The following is a 22406-nucleotide window of genomic DNA, read 5'->3' as shown; positions in this document are numbered from 1 at the left end:
AGTCCACATGTCAGACAGGGCACCACAGGGAGAGAAGACAGACACTCCAGGGTGAATGGGTTAGGAGAAAGATATCATATAGTTGAGCAGAAACCCATCTGTCCCAGCTTGCCACTTGCCAACCCAGTGTATCCCGATGAAGGCTAAGCATCATGGTGGGTTCCATGGAGGGATTTAACAGGGTAAGGCTTTGCAGATATTGATGGGCCACAGTTATGTCAGCGTTGAATGCGGTAGAACAGATTTAATTAAAACATGTTCTTAATCTGGTGACTGCATTCTCTCTGTGCATGGGCCCCCTGGAGATGAAACTCAGGACCCTTATTGTCCACAGGTACCAGCCCCAAGGGTGTGATCCCACAGCAACTGTGCTGAGCTTCTCTTTTGGTTTCTTCCCTTCCAGCCTCAGGTCTGCCCTCTATTCGGCACTGGTAAGGCCTCATCTGGAGTACTGTGTCCAGTTCTGGGCCCCACACTACAAGAAGGATGTGGAAAAACTGGAAAGAGTCCAGTGGAGGACAACAAAAATGATTAGGGGGCTGGAGCACATGACTTATGAGGAGAAGCTGAGGGAACTGGGATTATTTAGTCTGTAGAAGAGAAGAGTGAGGGGGGATTTGATAGCTGCTTTCAACTACCTGAAAAAGGATTCCAAAGAGGATGAATCTAGACTGTTCTCAGTGGTAGCAGATGATAGAACAAGGAGTAATGGTCTCAACTTGCAGTGGGGGGAAGTTTAGGTTAGATATTAGGAAAAACTTTTTCACTAGGAGGGTGGTGAAGCACTGGAATGAGTTACCTAGGGTGATGGTGGAATCTCCTTCCTTAGAGGTTTTTAAGGTCAGGCTTGACAAAGCCCTGGCTGGGATGATTTAGTTGGGGATTAGGTCCTGCTTTGAGCAGGGGGTTGGACTCGATGACCTCCTCAGATGCCTTCCAATCTTGATATTCTATATTCTAAGAAGGTGGGGAGGGGCTAGAGGCTTGGCTTCCTATGGTAACCCAGCTTCAGGTCTAACACCCCTGAATGCTGCAGTTACCTTCAGAATTTCTATTTTGCAACATTTTCTTGAGCCTTCCCTTTTCCCTGTCAAACTGTAACTGCTACATGGAGAACACTGGCCTTCCACCCAGGTTGTTAGGGTGCACGCCAGAGCACCTAGGAACTTCACAGTGACGGCTGACAGAGAGTCCAGCAGCCACTTTATCATTAGTGTAATAGTAAATATTTATATAATGCTATCACCCCTTTCTGCTGGGTGGTGTATGAATGTAGATAAGAGACTATTCCTGACCTGCAGTCTACAATCTAAAAGACTGACTTTCAGCACACTATGCTGCTAGATACCAGCTGAGCATAAGGCCCCAGATCTTCCTGCTCCTAAAGCACAGCCTTTTATCTCTTGAGCTAATGGAGAATCTCTATCAGTTGTTAGCAGTATAGGGCTTAGGATGTGTAAACTGTGCACTCTGTCCCCCTCTTGTGGTGTCTAGGTCAGCTGGTGATTGATGAGTCTGCCACAGTAGTGTCTAGAAGAGACAGCTCTTTTAGCTCAGGATGTAGGGCTCATATATTAAGATCCACAGGTCCCACGTTCAATCAATACATTTTGGGATGTATACGTAGGGCATTGCCAGCAGATCGAGGGATGTGATCGTTCCCCTCTATTCGACATCGGTGAGGCCTCATCTAGAGTACTGTGTCCAGTTTTGGGCCCCACACCACAAGAAGGATGTGGAAAAATTGGAAAATGTCCAGTGGAGGGCAACAAAAATGATTAGGGGACTGGAACACATGACTTCTGAGGAGAAGCTGAGGGAACTGGGATTGTTTAGTCTGCAGAAGAGAAGATGAGGGGGGATTTGATAGCTGCTTTCAACTATCTGAAAGGGGGTTCCAAAGAGGATGGATCTAGACTGTTCTCAGTGGTAGCTGATGACAGAACAAGGAGTAATGGTCTCAAGTTGCAGTGGGGGAGGTTTAGGTTGGATATTAGAAAAACTTTTTCACTAGGAGGGTGGTGAAACACTGGAATGCATTACCTAGGGAGGTGGTGGAATCTCCTTCCTTAGATATTTTTAAGGTCAGGCTTGACAAAGCCCTGGCTGGGATGATTTACTTGGGGATTGGTCCTGCTTTGAGCAGGGGGTTGGACTAGATGACCTCCTGAGGTCCCTTCCAACACTGATATTCTATGATTCTATGATATTCTATGAATCTCCACTGCCAATGACCTACACAATGCTGTCAGCATTACCAATATGAAGTTGGACATTACCAATATGAGGTTTGCAGAGGGTAGAGGTGCACATGCACATGCCAGTTTGTTGCAATATTAGCTAGACAACCAAAATTAAAATCTTGGTAAAATTGCTCATTTTTGGCAACCTAGTTGCAAAACTGGTGACAATTTCTAAATAAAACAGATCAACTGCTCTTTCCTACCCCTCTGATTTCCTCCATTTACTGTGAATCTTCATTTACAAGGTTCTGATGGTGCAAAACTCTTAACAAAGCCCTTATGAGTTATGCTCCATTCTTGCAGCGTGTTCTCAATAACTACCTCCCGCATTCTTTCAGGAAAAGTTACGAGGCCTTGTGCAACATGTATGACAAGATCCAGCCATTACTAGAGACAGAGCACAGGGACTTCATGCAGGTCCGCAGCTTCATCAGTAAGTTGTCACAGGGTTGAGCCGGGTGTTTCTAGGGGTAAAGAAGCAGGGGAGGCAGCAGATAGATGAGTCAATGTGATTTGCCAGGTCGCTAGCCCCTTGTCACATGGATCTCCCTAAGCTCCAGTGATCTTCACTGGAGATTCTGACTCAAAAGTACTGTGATGTGTTTGCCTTTCAGAAGCTTAAGGACACCTGTAGTTTGATTTCATTCTTCTACCTGAGCACAAGCCTTACTCAGGAGAGGTCAGCTTAGCTTGGAGCGTGATCATTTTCCATCTTGTCAGTTAAGCAGTATTGGACATAACTTTATCTGGAGGCAGACCTCCAGGTGCAGCCAGGAATATTATTGTTATGATGCAAAGAAAAGGAGTACTTGTGGCACCTTAGAGACTAACAAATTTATTTGAGCATAAGCTTTCGTGAGCTACAGCTCACTTCATCGGATGCATTCAGTTGAAAATACAGTGGGGAGATTTATATACATAGAGAACATGAGACAATGGGTGTTACCATACACACTGTAACCAGAGTGATCACTTAAGGTGAGCTATTACCAGCAGGAGAGCGAGGGGAACCTTTTGTAGTGATAATCAAGGTGGGCCATTTCTAGCAGGTGACAAGAACGTCTGAGGAACGGGGGGGGGGAGGGGATAAATATGGGGAAATAGTTTTACTTTGTGTAATGACCCATCCACTCCCAGTCTCTATTCAAGCCTAAGTTAATTGTATCCAGTTTGCAAATTAATTCCAATTCAGCAGTCTTTCGTTGGAGTCTGTTTTCGAAGTGTTTTTGTTGAAGTACTGCCACTTTTAGGTCTGTAATGGAGTGACCAGAGAGATTGAAGTGTTCTCCAACTGGTTTTTGAATGTTATAATTAACTCCCCTTACAGTTAGAAAGGTTTTCCTAATATCTAATATCTAACCTAAATCTTCCTTGCTGCAGATTAAGCCCACTGCTTCTTGTCCTACCTTCAGTGGACACGGAGAACAATTGATCCCCATCCTCTTTACAACAGCCCTTAACATCTTTACACACTGTTATTAGGTCCTCCTCAGCCTTCTTTTCTCAAGACTAAACATGACCAAGGTTTTTTTTTACCTTTCCTCAGAGGTCAGGTTTTCAAAACCTTTTATCATTTTTGTTGCTCTCCTATGGACCCTGGCCAGTTTATTCCCATCTTTCCTAAAGTGTGGTGAGCTGAGGCTTCACCAGTGCTGAGCAGATCGGGACAGTTACCTCCCGTGTCTTATATACAACGCTCCTGTTATTACACCCCAGAATGATATGAGCCTTTTTCGCAAGTGCATCACACTATTGAATCACATTCAATTTGTGATCCACTATAACCCCCAGACCCTCTTCAGCAGTACTACCACCTAGACAATTATTCCCCATTGTATAATTATGCATTTGATTTTTCCTTCCTAAGTGAAGTAGTTTGCACTTGTCTTTATTGAATTTCACCTTGTTGATTTCAGACCAATAATCTAATTTGTCAAGGTAGTTTTGAATTCTAATCCTTCCTCCATGGTGCTTACAACCTCTCCCAGCTTTGCACCATCTGCAGATTTTGTAAGCATATTTTCCACTCCATTATCCAAGTCATTAATGAACATATTGAATAGTACCAAACCCAGGACTGTGGGATTCCACTAGATATGCCCTCCCAATTCAACAGCAAACCATTGATAACTGTCATGCAGCCAGCAGAATATGTTTTTATCACCTTGACTCCAACCGAGTATAAAAGAAATCACATTTTGCCTCTATGTAAACAGATATGCACTTAAATAGTAGATACCAACAATTGTTTCCTCCAAGTTCAGTCGTGGTTCCAGCGCAGCTCCCTTGTTCAGCTTGGCTTAGAGAATGTTGTGTTTCCCAACATTCCAAGGTCCTACTTTGCCACTCCCCCTGGGCCGCTTGCACCCAATCAGAAAGACCCACAGCCAGTAATTCTGGATGCAAAACACTGATTTAATGTAACACACATTACCTGCCATTTGGTGAGTTATTAGCAGCTGTAGAAGTATAGATTAGCAGCTGTAGAAGTATAGATTAGCAGCAGCTGGTGCTGTCACATCCAGGCACTTGACCAGTGTACTCTTCCCTCAGAAGTACATTTTGACATTTGGATTTCATCTAGCAAAGAGTTTGCATGTTTGAGCAGAATTTCTCTTCTCTTTATTTCTTGGCGACTGTTCTTGCTACTAAGGGGTTATAAGCCCACAGAAGTACACGCAGTACCGCAGCCTACTGAAATCCAACATTCACTTTCAAGATGGAGCACTGCCAGCACATTGGGACTGATTGTGGACCTAGAATACCCTGCTGCCAATCAGCAGCTTTGAGCTTCTGAGTTCAGAGCCCTTTCATACTGCTCACCTCACCACAGTTGTTTTACCGCAGCACCCATTCTGTAAGCATTTCTAATACACCCATCCCTGGGGTCTCTGCACAGGCCAGTCACATACAGTAAGAGCATTGCAGGGACCAGATACTGCACTGTATTGATTTTCCACTCAGTGCAGTATGGAGGGGGAGCTAGTTATGGCTCCCTTATTCTCTGCCCAGTCCTGGCACAGGATAAAGCACTCCAGGCTAGCATCAGTCTTCCAAGGACTGTCTGCCAGCTGAGGATAGCCAGAGTATAATGTGATCTGGATACATCCCCTTCTCTCCTCTTTCCTCCCCTCCCTGAGCATGCCCCTGTCTGCCTTTGCTATGCCCCCTGAATCAGAGCCAGAAGGAGAGGGTGGAGCAGAAGCAAGCTGTGCCAGCTGTATGCCCACTGAAGACTCCCTTCAGCCAGGAAAATCCTCGGCAGTGGAGTTTGGGCCAGATCCCACACGCAAAGCAGTGCAAAGGGAACAGAGACCTGTCCCACTATGTCCAGTCATACTATCACATGCATTTCCTTGGATAGTTCTGCAGCTAGCAAGCAAGTAGGAAATAGAATTATAGAATCACAGTATCATAGAATAGAATCATAGAATACCAGGGTTGGGAGGGACCTCAGGAGGTCATCTGGTCCAACCCCCTACTCAAAGCGGGACCAATTCCCAACTAAATCATCCCAGCCAGGGTTTTGTCAAGCCTGACCTTAAAAACTTCTAAGGAAGGAGATTCCACCACCTCCCTAGGTAACTCATTCCAGTGTTTCACCACCCTCCTAGTGAAAAAGTTTCTCCTAATATCCAACCTAAACCTCCCCCACTGCAACTTGAGACCATTACTCCTCATTCTGTCATCTGCTACCACTGAGAACAGTCTAGATCCATCCACTTGCGAACCCCCTTTCAGGTAGTTGAAAGCAGCTATCAAATCGCTCCTCATTCTTCTCTTCGGCAGACTAAACAATCCCATTTCCCATAGCCTCTCTTCAGAAGTCATGTGTTCCAGTCCCCTAATCATTTTTGTTGCCCTCCGCTGGACTCTTTCCAATTTTTCCACATCCCCCTTGTGGTGTGGGGCCCGAAACTGGACACGGTACTCAGGATGAGGCCTCACCAATGTCGAATAGAGGGGAATGATCACGTCCCTCGATCTGCTGGCAGTGCCCCTACTTATACATCCCAAAATGCCATTGGCCTTCTTGGCAACAACGGCACACTGTTGACTCATATCCAGCTTCTCGTCCACTGTAACCCTGAGGTCCTTTTCTGCAGAACTGCTGCCTAGCCATTCGGTCCCTAGTCCGTAGCGGTACATGGGATTCTTCCGTCCTAAGTGCAGGACTCTGCACTTGTCCTTGTGAACCTCATCAGATTTCTTTTGGCCAAATCCTCTAATTTGTCTAGGTCCCTCTGTGACCTATCCCTACCCTCCAGCTTACCTCTCCTCCCAGTTCAGTGTCATCTGCAAACTTGCTGAGGGTGCAATCCTGTAGCTCCCAGGATCCTCCTTCTTCCCTTTTTAAATGATGGGCACTACATTAGCCTTTTTCCAGTTGTCCGGGACCTCCCCCGATCGCCATGAGTTTTCAAAGATAATGGCCAATGGCTCTGCAATCACATCCGCCAACTCCTTTAGCACTCTCAGATGCAGCGGATCCGGCCCCATGGACTTGTGCTCGTCCAGCTTTTCTAAATAGTACGGAACCACTTCTTTCTCCACAGAGGGCTGGTCACCTCCTCCCCATGCTGTGCTGCCCAGTGCTAGTCTGGGAGCTGATCTTCTTCATGAAGACAGAGGCAAAAAAAGCATTGAGAAAAAAAGCTTTTTCCACATCCTCTGTCACTAGGTTGCCTCCCTCATTCAGTAAGGGGCCCACCTTTCCTTGACCTTCTTCTTGTTGCTAACATATCTGAAGAAACCCTTCTTGTTACTCTTAACATCTCTAGCTAGCTGCAACTCCAGGTGTGATTTGGCCTTCCTGATTTCACTCCTGCATGCCCGAGCAATATTTTTATACTCTTCCCTCGTCATTTGTCCAATCTTCCACTTCTTGTAAGCTTCTTTTTTGTGTTTAAGATCAGCAAGGATTTCACTGTGAAGCCAAGCTGGTCACCTGCCATATTTACTATTCTTTCTACACTTTGGGATGGTTTGTCCCTCTAACCTCAATAAGGATTCTTTAAAATACAGCCAGCTCTCCTGGACTCCTTTCCCCCTCATGTTATTCTCCCAGGGGATCCTGCCCATCCGTTCCCTGAGATTGTCAAAGTCTGCTTTTCTGAAGTCCAGGGTCCGTATTCTGCTGCTCTCCTTTCTTCCTTGTGTCAGGATCCTGAACTCGACCATCTCATGGTCACTGCCTCCCAGGTTCCTATCCACTTTTGCTTCCCCTACTAATTCTTCCCGGTTTGTGAGCAGCAGGTGAAGAAGAGCTCTGCCCCTAGTTGGTTCCTCCAGCACTTGCACCAGGAAATTGTCCCCTACCCTTTCCAAAAACTTCCTGGATTGTCTGTGCACCGCTGTATTCCTCTCCCAGCAGATATCAGGGTGATTGAAGTCTCCCATGAGAACCAGGGCCTGCGATCTAGTAACTTCCGTGAGTTGCCGGAACAAAGCCTCGTCTACCTCATCCGCCTCTTCCGGTGGTCTACAGCAGACTCCCACCATGACATCACCTTTGTTGCTCACACTTCTAAACTTAATCCAGAGACTCTCAGGTTTTTCTGCAGTTTCATACTGGAGCTCTGAGCAGTCATACTGCTCTCTTACATACAATGCAACTCCCCCACCTTTTCTGCCCTGCCTGTCCTTCCGGAACAGTTTATATCCATCCATGACAGTACTCCAGTCATGTGAGTTATCCCACCAAGTCTCTGTTATTCCAATCACATCATAATTCCTTGACTGTGCCAGGACTTCCAGTTCTCCCTGCTTGTTTCCCAGGCTTCTTGCATTTGTGTATAGGCACTTGAGATAACTTGCTGTTTGTCCTGCTTTCTTAGTATGAGGCAGGAGCCCTCCCCTCTCACGCTTTCCTGCTCGTGCTTCCTCCCAGTATCCCACGTCCCCACTTACCTCAGGGCTTTGGTCTCCTTCCCCCGGTGAACCTAGTTTAAAGCCCTCCTCACTAGGTTAGCCAACTTGCTTGCAAAGATGCTCTTCCCTCTCTTCGTTAGGTGGAGCCCGTCTCTGCCTAGCCCTCCTCCTTCTTGGAACACCATCCAGGAAGGGGTAGTGATCCGAGGGCTTGATAAGTCTCGGCAGTCTCTCCCTCACATTGTGAATCCTAGCTCCTGGCAAGCAGCAGACTTCTCGGTTTTCCCGGTTGGGGTGGCAGATAGATGACTCAGTCCTCCTGAGGAGAGAGTCCCCGACCACCACCACCCGCCTCCTTCTCTTGGGAGCTGTGGTCGTGGAACCCCCATCCCTAGGACAGTGCATCTCATGCCTTCAAATTGGCGGAGTCTCCTTCTGTTCCCTTTCCTCAGATGTATCATCTTGTCCACTCTCTGCATTAGTACCTGTGGAAAGAATATGAAAACAGTTGCTTACCTGTATCTGCGTTGCTGGTACATGGACGCTCCCCTTTCTTCTTCTGGAGATCACATGCTGCCAAATTTCTTCACCATCCTCCTGTCCACGCAGTGCAGCCTGCTCTGAATCTTCAAAACGTTGTGCCCGTAGAAGCATATCCTGACGTCTGTCCAGGAAATCTTCAGTTTCTCTTATGCAACGCAGGGTCGATACCTGTTGCTCCAGACCTTGAACCTTCTCTTCCAATATGGAGACCAGCTTGCACTTTGTTCCGACAAAGTCACTTCTGTCCTGTCAAAGAAACACAAACATGGCACATTCAGTGCAGGTCACAAGAGCTGAACACTCCCCATCCATATTACCTTCCTTCTACGAGCTTCCTCAGGAGTTGTAGTAAGTAGTCAGAGAAGCCGGCAAGGTGTAAGCCTCAGTGGGCTCTCCCCAGGCAAACTCCCTCTGTTAGCCTCTCTGCTGTTCGCCGCTCAGCTGGTTCGCAGCTGACTGGCTTTTTATAACAGTTAGGCCCACTCAAGGCTCACCTGGAACAAAGCACTCACAATTCATACCTTTCAAACAACCAATCAAGCACACGGTCAAACTGTCAAACTGTCCCCACAACAGACACTCAGATACTCACCAACACAGCCTCTCTAATGCAACCCTTAGCGTACCTCCTCTAAGACAGATCCCAGGCAAACTCCCTCTGTTAGCCTCTCTGCTGTTCACCGCTCAGCTGGTTTGCAGCTGACTGGCTTTTTATAACAGTCAGGCCCACTCAAGGCTCTGGAACAAAGCACTCCCAATTCACACTTTTAGGAGTCTCAGGAGGGCTGCATGATCTGAGCCAGCGATGTAGTCTTCTCCAGGCACCCTGCTCCCATAAGGGAAAAAAGTCTCTTTCTTCCACAACAGATTCTGACCTGCAGAGACTGTACCTCCGAGACGCACAAGGCTACGCCATAGTGGACAAGAAACGGCTGGAGAAGATCCTTCTGCTAAGTTACGTATGCAACACGGAGGCTGGTGAGTGCTGGGGCAGCAGCACACCTGGGCATCAGCAAAGGATCCTTATGATATCACTGAGGCTTACAGTGACCATACGTCCCATTTGAGCTGGGACAGTCCCTTTTTTAAGCCCTGTCCTGGCTGTCCCAACTTTTTATCCAAAAAGTGGGCATTTGTCCTGTTTGCTCTTGCTGACTTGATCAGTTGGCAAAAGCAAATCGGTCAAATGCCCTCTTTTGTCACAAAAGTGGGGTGCAGTGCTGAGGGGGCGAGCGGAGATATCAGCCCCCCGCAGAGGAGAGGTAGGGCTTGTGGGAGGAAGCAGTGTAGAATTCCAGCATGCGAGGCCCCCTCTGTAGGGTTCCAGCTACTGGCACTAGCATGGGGCGGGGCCCTCTGGTGAGCAGCTGCCAGTGTCCCGTTTTCTCTTTGGGAAATATGGTCACCCTACTGAGGCTCATTTCTGAAAGAGGGACATGCTGGTGCTTTCCACTGAGCGAGATGGCAGGATAGGTGAGGGGTGTGCAGAATGGCAGGGGGGAAACCACGTGTAGAAGAATAGGAGGTGGCAATTGGGCCAGGGAAATCATGGGAAGTGGGGTGACTAGGGGGCTGGGTGGTAGTGAAAGGGATGTCTGTATCACTTTCAGGTTTCCTGTTCAAGCATAGCCAAAATCCCTCCTCCCAGACTCTCCCAAACCAACTGGTGACATGCCAGTCATGCCACAGAATGCACTCCCGGAACATGCTCAGACACAACAGTGATGGGCACATTACAAGGACCTGGTAAAACAGAACACAGTTTAACCCTCCCCCCACCCCACTTGTGCGGTCCCTGTCCCTCAGTGACCAACTAAGCTCCCATAAGCTGTCTCAAAAGCACCTTTTCTTATTCTGTGCAAGGGCAAATTTCTCAGGGTGTTAGGGAGAAATTTCTCAGGGTGTTAGGGTGTTGTGCACTCATGCAGGCTGTCTCACAAAGAGGCTAAGGCTCACATGAGTCACTGGAACTGAACTCCCCTGTCCCCACTCCCAGCAGAGCTGCGACCCAGGGGTGGAGTAGGGGAGGGGCTAGCAATGGCACTGCCCAAACTATGGATAAATAAAGGACTTTGATCTCCACTACTGCCCATGTGACAGGGCAGTGAGCCCTTGAGTTAGACCCTGTGACCTGTACCCCATGCCTGTGTTTCATTCCCTTCTGATCTGTTCATTTCCGGAATTTATTGCCCCTCCTTCACTTAAGAGCGTGGGGCCTTTCATTGTCTTGGTGAGCTCCATCCACAAATCCCCATTATCAAGTGGGAGGAGAGCTTCCATGAGCATGTTAACCTAATCCCCAGGGACATGCTGTTTCATAGCATGTTTCTGGACTGCTGCAGTAGTCTGTTTGTACATCTGAGTGTGTCTGTATGTTCTCTCTCCTGGCAGAGTACCAGCAGGGGTTCCACGAGATGCTCCTGCTATTCCAATTGCTGGTGGAGAAGGAACATGAGGTCTACTGGCTGTTTCAATTCTTCCTCCAGAAAACAGTAGGTCAGAGGGTTTGTAGGGCCCCGGCTTTGTGCCCTCACTGGGCCATCCAGTTGACCAGCCTGCAGCAATGCTCCCTGGAGGCAATCTGCCTGACCTGACCACCCACACCCAGCTGTGGCAGACACCCCAGAGAGAAGAGGGCCAGCCTGACCCCCTCCTGGTTTGCAAGCCCGCCCATACTTCACCAGTGATAAGTCACTCAACTCAACTTTTCCTCCCAGCCACCCTGCTCCACCCCCTGTATGACAAATGGTGTGACTTGACCCATGTCCCGCCTGCCAAGCCACAGTGAGGAGGGAGATGGAGCCAGCCTTACAGGACATGCCCAGGCTGCTGGTGGAAGCTGGATAGTTGGGGAGGTGGTTACATCACCAGAAGACCTGGAACAGCAATTTGGCAAAACACTCCCCATCAGTCAGAATGAGGGGTGGGAGGGGAGTCAACTGTTTCCTAGCTCCTAATAACCCAGCAGATCAAACTCACTAGAACTGAAGCCAAGAGGCTCCTGGGTTTTGTAGTTTGGCACATTGTTGGATAAAGCCACCCCAGGAAAACTGCAAACTGCAGAAAGACGTCCTCACCTTGACTTCTCACCATGCTTCCCAGGGCATTGCACCCCTCCAAGTTGGCAAACCAGAGGCAGTGCCCCCTAGCTGTCTCAGAAAGACAGACCATCGTGGACACCACACAGGCCTGGTGTCTATGAGCACCATGCAAGCAGAGGTTATATCTAATGTATGTTTAACTCTAGACATATTAGTACATGGTTACAGAAACAGAGAAACATAAGCAACAGTGTGCACTGAGTTTGTGTCTAATGGCTGGTCCACCAGAGGGTAACAGCCTACTGCTGCTACCAGCTACTGGGAATGTACCTTTTGCTTAAGCATAGCGATCTATAATACAATTCAGAAGGTCCCAGGTTGAAACCCAGTTGGTGACTCATGCAGGGGCTTGTTTCATATAGATCTTGGTAGTGTAAACCCTTGCCAGATTCATTCCTGGGGTAAGGCCAATGGAGTTATGGGAAGGATTTGGCTTTATGGATTTAACAGGAGGCTATAGCCAAGCTGGGCCATCTGGTCTCTTCCTGTCCTCCAAGCCTTCCTGAATTGTCTCTTCCAGGAGCACAGCTGTGTTGTGAACATTGGGGTCGGGAAAAATCTGATAATGCTGAAAGCAGTGATATCATTTATGGATCCCGTCTTTGCAAAGCACTTGGGTAAGTCCTGCTACTCTCCCTCCCCACCCAGAGAACAACAAAGCAAATGCTACTGGAGCTCAGGTAATTTCCAGGCGTTGGAAGCAAAACAAAGGAACCATTTACACAGTGACAGGTTTTGCCTAGGTCTGCCACATCTTGTGTGCATGGAGGCTGAGGCCCTGAGCAGGGGTCCCACATCCTGGGTTCCCTGGCATTGGAGCAGGACCCAGGATCTCAACCCTCCCCATCTACTTTTCCTGTCTTTCTCTATCACTATCTTGTGATGGGTAGGGGGAGTGGTCCTCTGGTATTCCATAGAATCACCAAGCTGTGGGGATGGAAGGGACCATGCAAAGTCGTCAAGTCGAGCCCCCTGTGCTGTGGCAGGACCAAGTAAACCAAGACCATCCCTGACAGGAGTTTCTCTTTTAAGGCTCCTTTCCTGCACTGAGCTGTACTTTCCTTAGACTAGAAAGGCCAGACTGGCTTCCTTAGGGATCTATTGATGTCACCGTGGTGGAAAATCCAAGCTCTTCCTTCCCCTCTAGGTCCTACACTGTACCTCCATGGCACTCCCTGGGACATTACATGGGTTTAACTAGGAGGCTTGAGAATGACTAGGGTTGCCAACACATCCCAGTTTCCCTGGGAGAGTTCCAATATTGACTCACATTCTACAAGTCACAGGGATGGGCCATCAGAGTCTCAGTATCTTTTGAGGCCTGTGCAACATCCTCTTGTTATGACATAGCATGGAGTTGCCATGATAATGCCTTGACGTTGCATGGCAATGTAACAGCATCCCATTCTGTGACAATGTCACTATGTGCTGACGCTGCATTGCCTGATGATGAGAGCTGGCAACATGGTGATGCAATGTCCAGGCGTTGCAACAGGATGTGTGCTCTGGAGAACCAACTTTTAAAGGTGGCAACCTAACATCTATTGCAGCAAATAAAGCAACTGAGAAGAGAGCCCCAATGTGACACTCTCTGATTTACACCTGCACAGGCTGGATGGTAAGGTGTGTCTCGGTCCCTAACCTGAGCTTGCTTTTCTCATCCTCTAGAAGGGAAGGGCAGAGTTGTGCAGTCACTGTTCCCCTGGTTTTGCCTCTTCTTCCAGCGAGTCTTCAAATCCTTTGATGACGTCTGGAGACTGTGGGAGGTGAGAGCTTTCTGACATTCTGTGGCTTTCCTGGCACCTGAAGGCATGATGGATACCCGACATTTGTAACTTTCCTTTCCCCCTACAGAGGGCAAAGAGTCTCAGCCAGAGAGGCTGCCTAAGTGACTTGCCAGAGTGGATGTGACTCCAGGGCAATGAACTAATCATCTCTTGCAGCATTTCTGTGATTGAGGACCAATGACTTGGCCCACTCCAGAGTGGGACTGGAAACTGAGGCTGGTCACAAATGTTCCCTCTAAATTGTTTTTGATGGATTTTTTTTCTGACAGAAAAAAATCTTCATGAGAAGTGGCTGCTTTCCTTGGGAAATTTTGATTTTTTTTTTGTTATTTTTGAAAAACCAATATCCTGAAAGCTGAAATATTTCATAGATTCCAAGGCCAGAATGTACCATTGCGATCCAGTCTGATCTCCAGCCAGAGAACTTCCCCAAAACAATTCCTAGAGCAGTTTGATTTGGTAATACTGTCCTAGTGTCTCATTAGAGTTGTAGTTCTATTGCCTCTTGTACCCATTCTTCTCTAGGAACCTCTATGGGTCTACATCTCTCATAATGCACCATAGCCAGGGATTTCCATTATGCACTACTTTTCCTCTTCAAGAGGGGAGACTGTGATGCATCATGGGAAGTCTACCTGGGAAGTCTACCTAGGAAGCCTGGCCTATAGAAAACTGTGGACTTGACTTTGGAGTCCTGGGTTCTATTTTAGGCTTTTTCACTAGCCTGCTGGGTGACCTTGGGCAAGTCACAGCCCCTTACCGTGCCTCAGTTTCCCCATCTGTAAAATGGGAGTAGGATATTGCCCTCATTTGTAAAGCACTATGAGACATGCTGATGAAAAGCACTTAGATAAAATCTAGGAATGTTTATGGTGATTTTTGAGACTGGGAGAATGAGGCAGCTGGCTTCCATAAGGCATCGGCAGCAGCACTTCCAAATAGAAATATTTTGGGGTTTGGCTGAAAAGTTTCAGTTTTGCGAACATTTTCTGTAAATGAAACCCCATTTCCTGCCCAGTTGTGTTGAAAACTCCAGGTGGTGGAAGGCTAGAGGGCTGAGCTATGCAAAATTCTCATAAGAAGAGGTTTTGTTATAAACCTGACACATGGGCTGAGAAATGTGTGACTCTTCAGGTGAGCTTAGGCTGGGCTTTGATGGGATCTGAGTTGACTTATTTTCATAGCTCCAGGAGGCGCCATTGTGATCATCTGGTTTGACCTCCTGAATCACACTGGCTAGAAAACCTTGCCCAGTGAGTCCAGCATCAGTGTGGAATGATCCTAGTCTGCTTTTGCTCCCACAGCTGCAAGAGGCAGTTTCTTCTGGTATTTCCAGCCAGACTGGGAGATGGGAATAATGGAAACCTCACTAGACAGCATAGCATCTTGGGAGGTCCCTGACACAATTTTGCAGGCCAGAGAGATAGAGCCCTGCAAGGATACAAAATGTGGATCTGCATCCACCAGGATCAACCCGCGATCAGACCCGCAATCTGCTAGCTGACTTTTACCTGTATCTGCCCCACACCTGCAGCAGCAAGCTGTCTCACAAGGGCTAGTGATGAGGGGGAGGGGCAGAGACTGGGTGGGGCAGGGTCTTGCAGGGAAGAGGCAGCACCATGGTGGTGACTGGGGATAAGGGGTAATGAGGGGGTGTGGTGTTGAGGAGAAGGGTAGGGTTGCCTGACATCTGGTTTTCAACTGGAACATCCGTTCGAAAAGGGACCCTGGTGGCTCTGGTCAGCACTGCTAACCAGGCCGCTAAAAGTCAGACTGGCGGCACAGCAGGCCTAAGGCAGGCTCCCTGCCTCCCCAGCTCCACACTGCTCCCGGAAGCAACTGGCATGTCCTTGTGGCCCCTAGGCACAGGTGCGATCAGGGAAGCTCTGCGCGCTGCCCCAGGGAACTGCGGCCAATGGGAGCTGCAGGGTCGGCGCATGCAGGTGCGGACAGTACACACCATGTGTGTGTTCAAGTTCCAAGGTAAAGGGAGGATTGCTGCAGCAACAGGATTCTTGCCCCACCAAACCAAACCGCTCACTTAGTGTTCTCATTTCCCAGCCCTCTTCCCAGTGGTTTTCATATCTCAATTGGCATTTGCACAGAGCTCCCTCTCCATGCTCGCCCTTCCTGCTGAGGTCTCAGGGCTGTGCCATGGCAGGAGAAACTCTATCTGAAATGGGGAGGAGAGTGTCTGAACACCCTGCGCAGACAATGCTGGAAGTGAGATTATTTGGCCAAGTGAGTCTCCAAAAAAATATCAAAAGCCACTTTGCCCTTGAAAACCTAGAATCAGTTCACCCAGCAGCAAATGCAGCTCAGACCAAGTGGATGAGTTCATTGCAAGATGAACGACCAATATTGGTATATGGTTAATTTGCACTTGCTTAATATATTGGAGTCTGTATGGACCCAGCAAGTCAAGGGGCTCTGTGCTGTTGGAGGTGCCATGTTTTGTCTGAGAAGTCAAGGGTCTCGGCACTTGTTTTTGATAAAGAGCCCCTACTACTTATTTTGCAAGAGGAGTAGCATTAGCTGCAGTGTTGTCAGCCAAGATCAGGGCCCTATTGTGCTAGGCGCTGTACATATAGCAGGAGACAGGATCTACGCCCTAAGAGTGTATCCTCTAAATTGATCCCTGCTTTACACTCAAGTGGGAAGCTGATGGTCAAAGAGGATAAGGGAATCTGTGGCAGAGGTGGGAATTGAAGCCAGCTCTTCTCAGTCCCATTCATGTTCCTAAACCACAAGCCCAACCTTCCAAATAGATACAGTCCCCCTCCCTAAAATTACTCCTGTAATTTCATGTGCAGCAACTGTTTCTCCATTTCCCCTATTTATTTGTGTAGTGTTGCTGCATGCTCTGAAATAGCTGCCTTGTTCCACCACACAAGTGGCTGCATTTCAATGGCAGATGACTCAGTGATCTCAAAGATATAGTCTACGAAAAGCTTTGGGATCCTCCAGCATAAAAGGTGCTATAGACTGCTAGTATGTTTTGTTCCTGAGACAAAAGGTTCAGATTCTGCTGGGTTTGGGTGGAGCATGGGAATCACCTCTGACGTTTTTCACTGATTCTGGCCCATGGTCTGTTTCTTCCAAGGTATTCCTGATGGGGATACCCTGCAGAAATTTCCAAGTGATCGTGGCCTACACTATGCTGCAGAGTGTCAGAGACCAAATCCTCCGGGAAAATATGGGTGGAGATGACATTTTAATGGTGAGCCAGCCAGCAGGGAACCTGGTGTGTAACACAGTCCCCCCTCCCACAGAAAATCAGTAGATAAGGAGGGGAATGGGATGCACTGCATCATCCCTCTAGGAGAGGGATTCAATTCAAGCCCTTCTCAATAGCAATAGAGTGTTGTTGCTATCAGGCTGCTGTTGGTGCCCTGACTGAGATGAGTTGGTGGGTCTCAGGCCAGATCCTAGTAGACAGCTAGCTACATCACCAGACACACATTTCTGCTTGATATGGATCAGCCCCCTTGTTGGCAGAGAGGCCAAGCAATGAATGTGATTAAAAGGACACGCTTACCCGCTGAGGTGGTCCTCCTCACTCAAGGATGGGACATATTGGCAGGGAACACTGAGGGAAGCATGCACTTCCACAGCATGAGCTCTGCCTGTCCTGGGTGCCATTCTTCAAGGTAGTCAAGTGGCACTTTTCTCAGACACTCAGTTGCCTTTAACAAATGTGAGTTCAGTGTTTTTAATGGACATGAGCCCAAATATGAACACAGGATTCTAAACCCCCTGAACTTTGGGGATGTTCAGACCAGGAGCCAGATCTAAAGTCTGCAGCTTGGTCCTATCCTGATATGCAGAACTTGAAGGAAGCTTGGCATCAGCTCTGATTCCTGGCCTGACCTTTGTGAAGAGGTCCCATTTCAATTTTTCAAGCTGTAATCTCTGAGAATGAATGGGGAAGGACAAAGAGGGGGAATTTTCAAATAAAAAAATGGAATTAAGAATCTAGATCCCTGGTTCCTTCCTAATACAGCAGATTAGTTCTTCAGTAGGGTTTATGAGGAAAGATTTATTATAGGCAGAGCTAGTGGTGCTGCCTGGAGTTAAGGTTACCCAACACTTTCTTTTATATGGCCATGTTTACACTTGCTCACACCTTTGCCAAACTGTTATTCTGGCTGAAATTTCCCATGCTTGGTGTCAGCCTCAGGCTGATTATTTTTGGAAAGTTTCAGCAAAAGCAATTCAGACATTTCTGAGAACAAGATTAGGGAAAGATACATTGTTTTGCCCATGTTAAAAATTCTCACAACCATTTTGTTGAAGCTCTCCCCACCCCTCCCCTCGTGCTTTGGGACTAGAACTTGAAATCTTACTAAAAGAGGCAGTGGTCCTGTAGAAAAGATAGTAGGTGATCATGTAATTGAAGACTGTATCATAATGCATACACACAAGGGAGGCCCAATTCAGGGTGCTCAGAAACCTTAATTCTGGCCCATCCTAATGTTAATACTTGACTTTGCAGTCTTAGTATTCTTTTAACGGAGGTTTGCATGTGTAATATAGGATATGTTCCATGAAGGAAATGTGGGGGAGGGACAGGAGTGATGGCTGTGTTCAGTATTTAAAGATCTGAAATACCAATAAAGGAAAAGGATTGTTTGGATGATCAAAAGAGAAATAAATAGGAGTGAAATGAAATCAGATGAAAATCAGATGAAAGCCAGCAAAGGAAAATGTCAGAGTGACTCTCCTGACAGTCAGATCTGTGAGGCTGTGGAGTAGCCTCCTTTGGGAAATGGTAGGTCTTCCAGCACTAGAGCCATTTGAAACTGGGATGCATAGTAGAGTGGTGGTGGTCTTTCCTCTAGGGTATAATCTTGTGCCAGCAAGGGCATGGACAAGATGTTACCTAACAGCTCTTTCCTGCCTCTCATGTCTAAGATTCCCTGATATGACCTTTTCATGATTGCCACTTCTCTTGACCCCCCCTCTAGTTTTGCAATTGGCACCCCTAAAATTTGCAGATGGTCTAAAAGATGAGGTGGTTCAGTTCATCACCCATGAACATGGATGGTTGTCTAAACCTCCTCCAGACTGACCTGAACTCCCTGGCTCTCCAAGCATCTTCACTGACCAGCATGTCCTGTTGAATCTGCATTTCTTTTTATTAATATTACAGTAGGATCACTAGAGATTGCGGTCCTGTTGTGCTAGGCACAATAAAAGATACTCCCCGCCCAACAATCTAAACAGGCAAGGGCTAGGAGGGGAAACAGAGGGACAGGGACTTGCCCAAGGTCACCCCACAGTCAATGGCAAACCTGGTATAGAGGCTCAGGTTATTCATACAACAATGCTGCGTTTTCTAAACTGAAACATTTGCAGTAAAGGGCCAGTTTCTACTGGACACTCGGCGGGAAGGTTTCTAAGGTCCAGGATGGGATTTCTGGTCAAAACCACGGGGAGCAAGTGACCCACCTAAGACAAGTCATAGAATCATAGAATATCAGGGTTGGAAGGGACCTCAGGAGGTCATCTAGTTCAACCCCCTGCTCAAAGCAGGACCAATCCCCAACTAAATCATCCCAGCCAGGACTTTGTCAAGCCTGACCTTAAACACTTCTAAGGAAGGAGATTCCACCACCTCCCTAGGTAACGCATTCCAGTGATTCACCACCCTCCAAGTGAAAAAGTTTTTCCTAATATCCAACCTAAACCTCCCCCACTGCAACTTGAGACCATTACTCCTCATTCTGTCATCTGCTACCACTGAGAACAGTCTAGATCCATCCTCTTGGGAACCCCCTTTCAGGTAGTTGAAAGCAGCTATCAAATCCCCCCTCATTCTTCTCTTCCGCAGACTAAACAATCCCAGTTCCCTCAGCCTCTCCTCAGAAGTCATGTGTTCCAGTCCCCTAATCATTTTTGTTGCCCTCCGCTGGACATTTTCCAATTTTTCCACATCCTTCTTGTGGTGTGGGGCCCAAAACTGGACACAGTACTCCAGATGAGGCCTCACCAATATCGAATAGAGGGGAATGATCACGTCCTGGATCTGCTAGCAATGCCCCTACCTATACATCCCAAGATACCATTGGCCTTCTTGGCGACAACAGCACACTGTTGACTCATATCCAGCTTCTCGTCCACTGTAACCCCGAGGTCCTTTTCTGCAGAACTGCTGCCTAGCCATTCAGTCCCTAGTCTGTAGCAGTGCATGGGATTCTTCCATCCTAAGTGCAGGACTCTGCACTTGTCCTTGTTGAACCTCATCAGATTTCTTTTGGCCCAATCCCCTAATTTGTGTAGGTCCCTCTGTAAGCTATCCCTACCCTCCAGCATATCTACCTCTCCTCCCAGTTTAGTGTCATCCGCAAACTTGCTGAGGGTGCAATCCACACCATCCTCCAGATCATTAATGAAGATATTGAACAAAACCAGCCCAGGACTGACCCTTGGGGCTCTCCACTTGATACCGGCTGCCAACTAGACATGGAGCCATTGATCACTACCCGTTGAGCCCGACAATCTAGCCAGCTTTCTATCCACCTTATAGTCCATTCATCCAGCCCATACTTCTTTAATCTGCTGGCAAGAATACTGTGGGAGACCTTGTCAAAAGCTTTGCTAAAGTCAAGGAGCAACATGTCCACTGCTTTCCCCTCATCCACAGAGCCAGTTATCTCATCATAGAAGGCAATTAGATTAGTCAGGCATGACTTGCCCTTGGTGAATCCATGCTGACTGTTCCTGATCACTTTCCTCTCCTGTAAGCGCTTCAGAATTGATTCCTTGAGGACCTGCTCCATAAATTTTCCAGGGACTGAGGTGAGGCTGACTGGCCTGTAGTTCCCAGGATCCTCCTCCTTCCCTTTTTAAAGATGGGCACTACATTAGCCTTTTTCCAGTCGTCCGGGATCTCCCCCGATCGCCATGAGTTTTCAAAGATAATGGCCAATGGCTCTGCAATCACATCCGCCAACTCCTTTAGCACTCTTGGATGCAGCGCATCCGGCCCCATGGACTTGTGCTCGTCCAGCTTTTCTAAATAGTCCCAAACCACTTCTTTCTCCACAGTGGGCTGGTCACCTCCTCCCCATGCTGTGCTGCCCAGTGCAGTAACCTGGGAGCTGACCTTGTTCATTAAGACAGAGGCAAAAAAAGCATTGAGTACATTAGCTTTTTCCACATCCTCTGTCACTAGGTTGCCTCCCTCATTCAGTAAGGGGCCCACACTTCCTTGACTTTCTTCTTGTTGCTAACATATCTGAAGAAACCCTTCTTGTTACTCTTAACATCTCTTGCTAGCTGCAACTCCAGGTGTGATTTGGCCTTCCTGATTTCACTCCTGCATGCCCGAGCAATATTTTTATACTCTTCCCTCGTCATTTGTCCAATCTTCCACTTCTTGTACGCTTCTTTTTTGTATTTAAGAGCAGCAAGGATTTCACTGTGAAGCCAAGCTGGTCACCTGCCATATTTACTATTCTTTCTACACTTTGGGATGGTTTGTCCCTCTAACCTCAATAAGGATTCTTTAAAATACAGCCAGCTCTCCTGGACTCCTTTCCCCCTCATGTTATTCTTCCAGGGGATCCTGCCCATCTGTTCCCTGAGGTTGTCAAAGTCTGCTTTTCTAAAGTCCAGGGTCCGTATTCTGCTGTACTCCTTTCTTCCCTGTGTAAGGATCCTGAACTCGACCTCCCAGGTTCCCATCCACTTTTGCTTCCCCTACAAATTCTTCTCGATTGTGAGCAGCAGGTGAAGAAGAGCTCTGCCCCTAGTTGGTTCCTTCAGCACTAGCACCAGGAAATTGTTCCCTATACTTTCCAAAAACTTCCTAGATTGTCTGTGCACTGCTGTATTGCTCTCCCAGCAGATATCAGGGTGATTGAAGTCTCCCATGAGAACCAGGGCCTGCGATCTAGTAACTTCCGTGAGTTGCCGGAACAAAGCCTCGTCCACCTCATCCCCCTGGTCCGTTAGTCGATAGCAGACTCCCACCACGACATCACCCGTTTTGCTCATGCTTCTGAACTTAATCCAGAGACTTTCAAGTTTTTCTGCAGTTTCATACTGGAGCTCTGAGCAGTCATACTGTTCTCTTACATACAATGCAACTCCCCCACCTTTTCTGCCCTGCCCGTCCTTCCAGAACAGTTTATATCCATCCATGACAGTACTCCAGTCATGTGAGTTATCCCACCAAGTCTCTGTTCTTCCAATCACATCATAATTCCTTGACTGTGCCAGGACTTCCAGTTCTTCCTGCTTGTTTCCCAGGCTTCTTGCATTCGTGTATAGGCACTTGAGACAACTTGCTGTTTGTCCTGCTTTCTTAGTATGAGGCAGGAGCCCTCCCCTCTCATGCTCTCCTGCTCGTGCTTCCTCCCGGTATTCCACGTCCCCACTTACCCGAGGGCTTTGGTCTCCTTCCCCCGGTGAACCTAGTTTACAGCCCTCCTCACTAGGTTGGCCAGCCTGCTTGCGAAGATGCTCTTCCCTCTCTTTGTTAGGTGGAGCCCGTCTCTGCCTAGCACTCCTCCTTCTTGGAACACCATCGCATGGTCAAAGAATCCAAAGCCTTCTCTCCGACTCCAACTGCGTAGCCATTCGTTGACTTCCACGATTCGACGGTCTCTACCCAGACCTTTTCCTTCCACGGGGAGGATGGATGAGAACACCACTTGCGCCTCAAACTCCTTTATCCTTCTTCCCAGAGCCATGTAGTCTGCAGTGATCCACTTAAGGTCATTCTTGGCAGTATCATTGGTGCCCATGTGGAGAAGCAGGAAGGGGTAGCGATCTGAGGGCTTGATGAGTCTCGGCAGTCTCTCCCTCACATCGTGAATCCTAGCTCCTGGCAAGCAGCAGACTTCTCGATTTTT

At 47.8% G+C, this 22406-nt stretch overlaps 1 protein-coding gene across 1 annotated transcript in view; it reads left to right on the top strand.

Annotated features, from left to right (window-relative positions):
• TBC1D21 (TBC1 domain family member 21) overlaps nt 1–22406 on the top strand; it is a 38482-nt gene that overhangs the window by 5649 nt on the left and 10427 nt on the right. Inside the window, exons 3-8 of the mRNA XM_073361424.2 lie at nt 2582–2676; nt 9525–9635; nt 11049–11149; nt 12279–12375; nt 13427–13524; nt 16649–16765. Coding sequence (XP_073217525.1) covers nt 2582–2676; nt 9525–9635; nt 11049–11149; nt 12279–12375; nt 13427–13524; nt 16649–16765 — 619 coding nt within the window. The remainder of the gene's footprint in view (nt 1–2581; nt 2677–9524; nt 9636–11048; nt 11150–12278; nt 12376–13426; nt 13525–16648; nt 16766–22406) is intronic.

This window comes from Lepidochelys kempii, chromosome 10, assembly GCF_965140285.1.
Source record: "Lepidochelys kempii isolate rLepKem1 chromosome 10, rLepKem1.hap1, whole genome shotgun sequence".
Classification (NCBI taxonomy): Eukaryota; Metazoa; Chordata; order Testudines; family Cheloniidae; genus Lepidochelys; species Lepidochelys kempii.
Note: the sequence above shows the minus strand (reverse complement) of the source record. Positions and strands in the feature narration are given on the sequence as shown.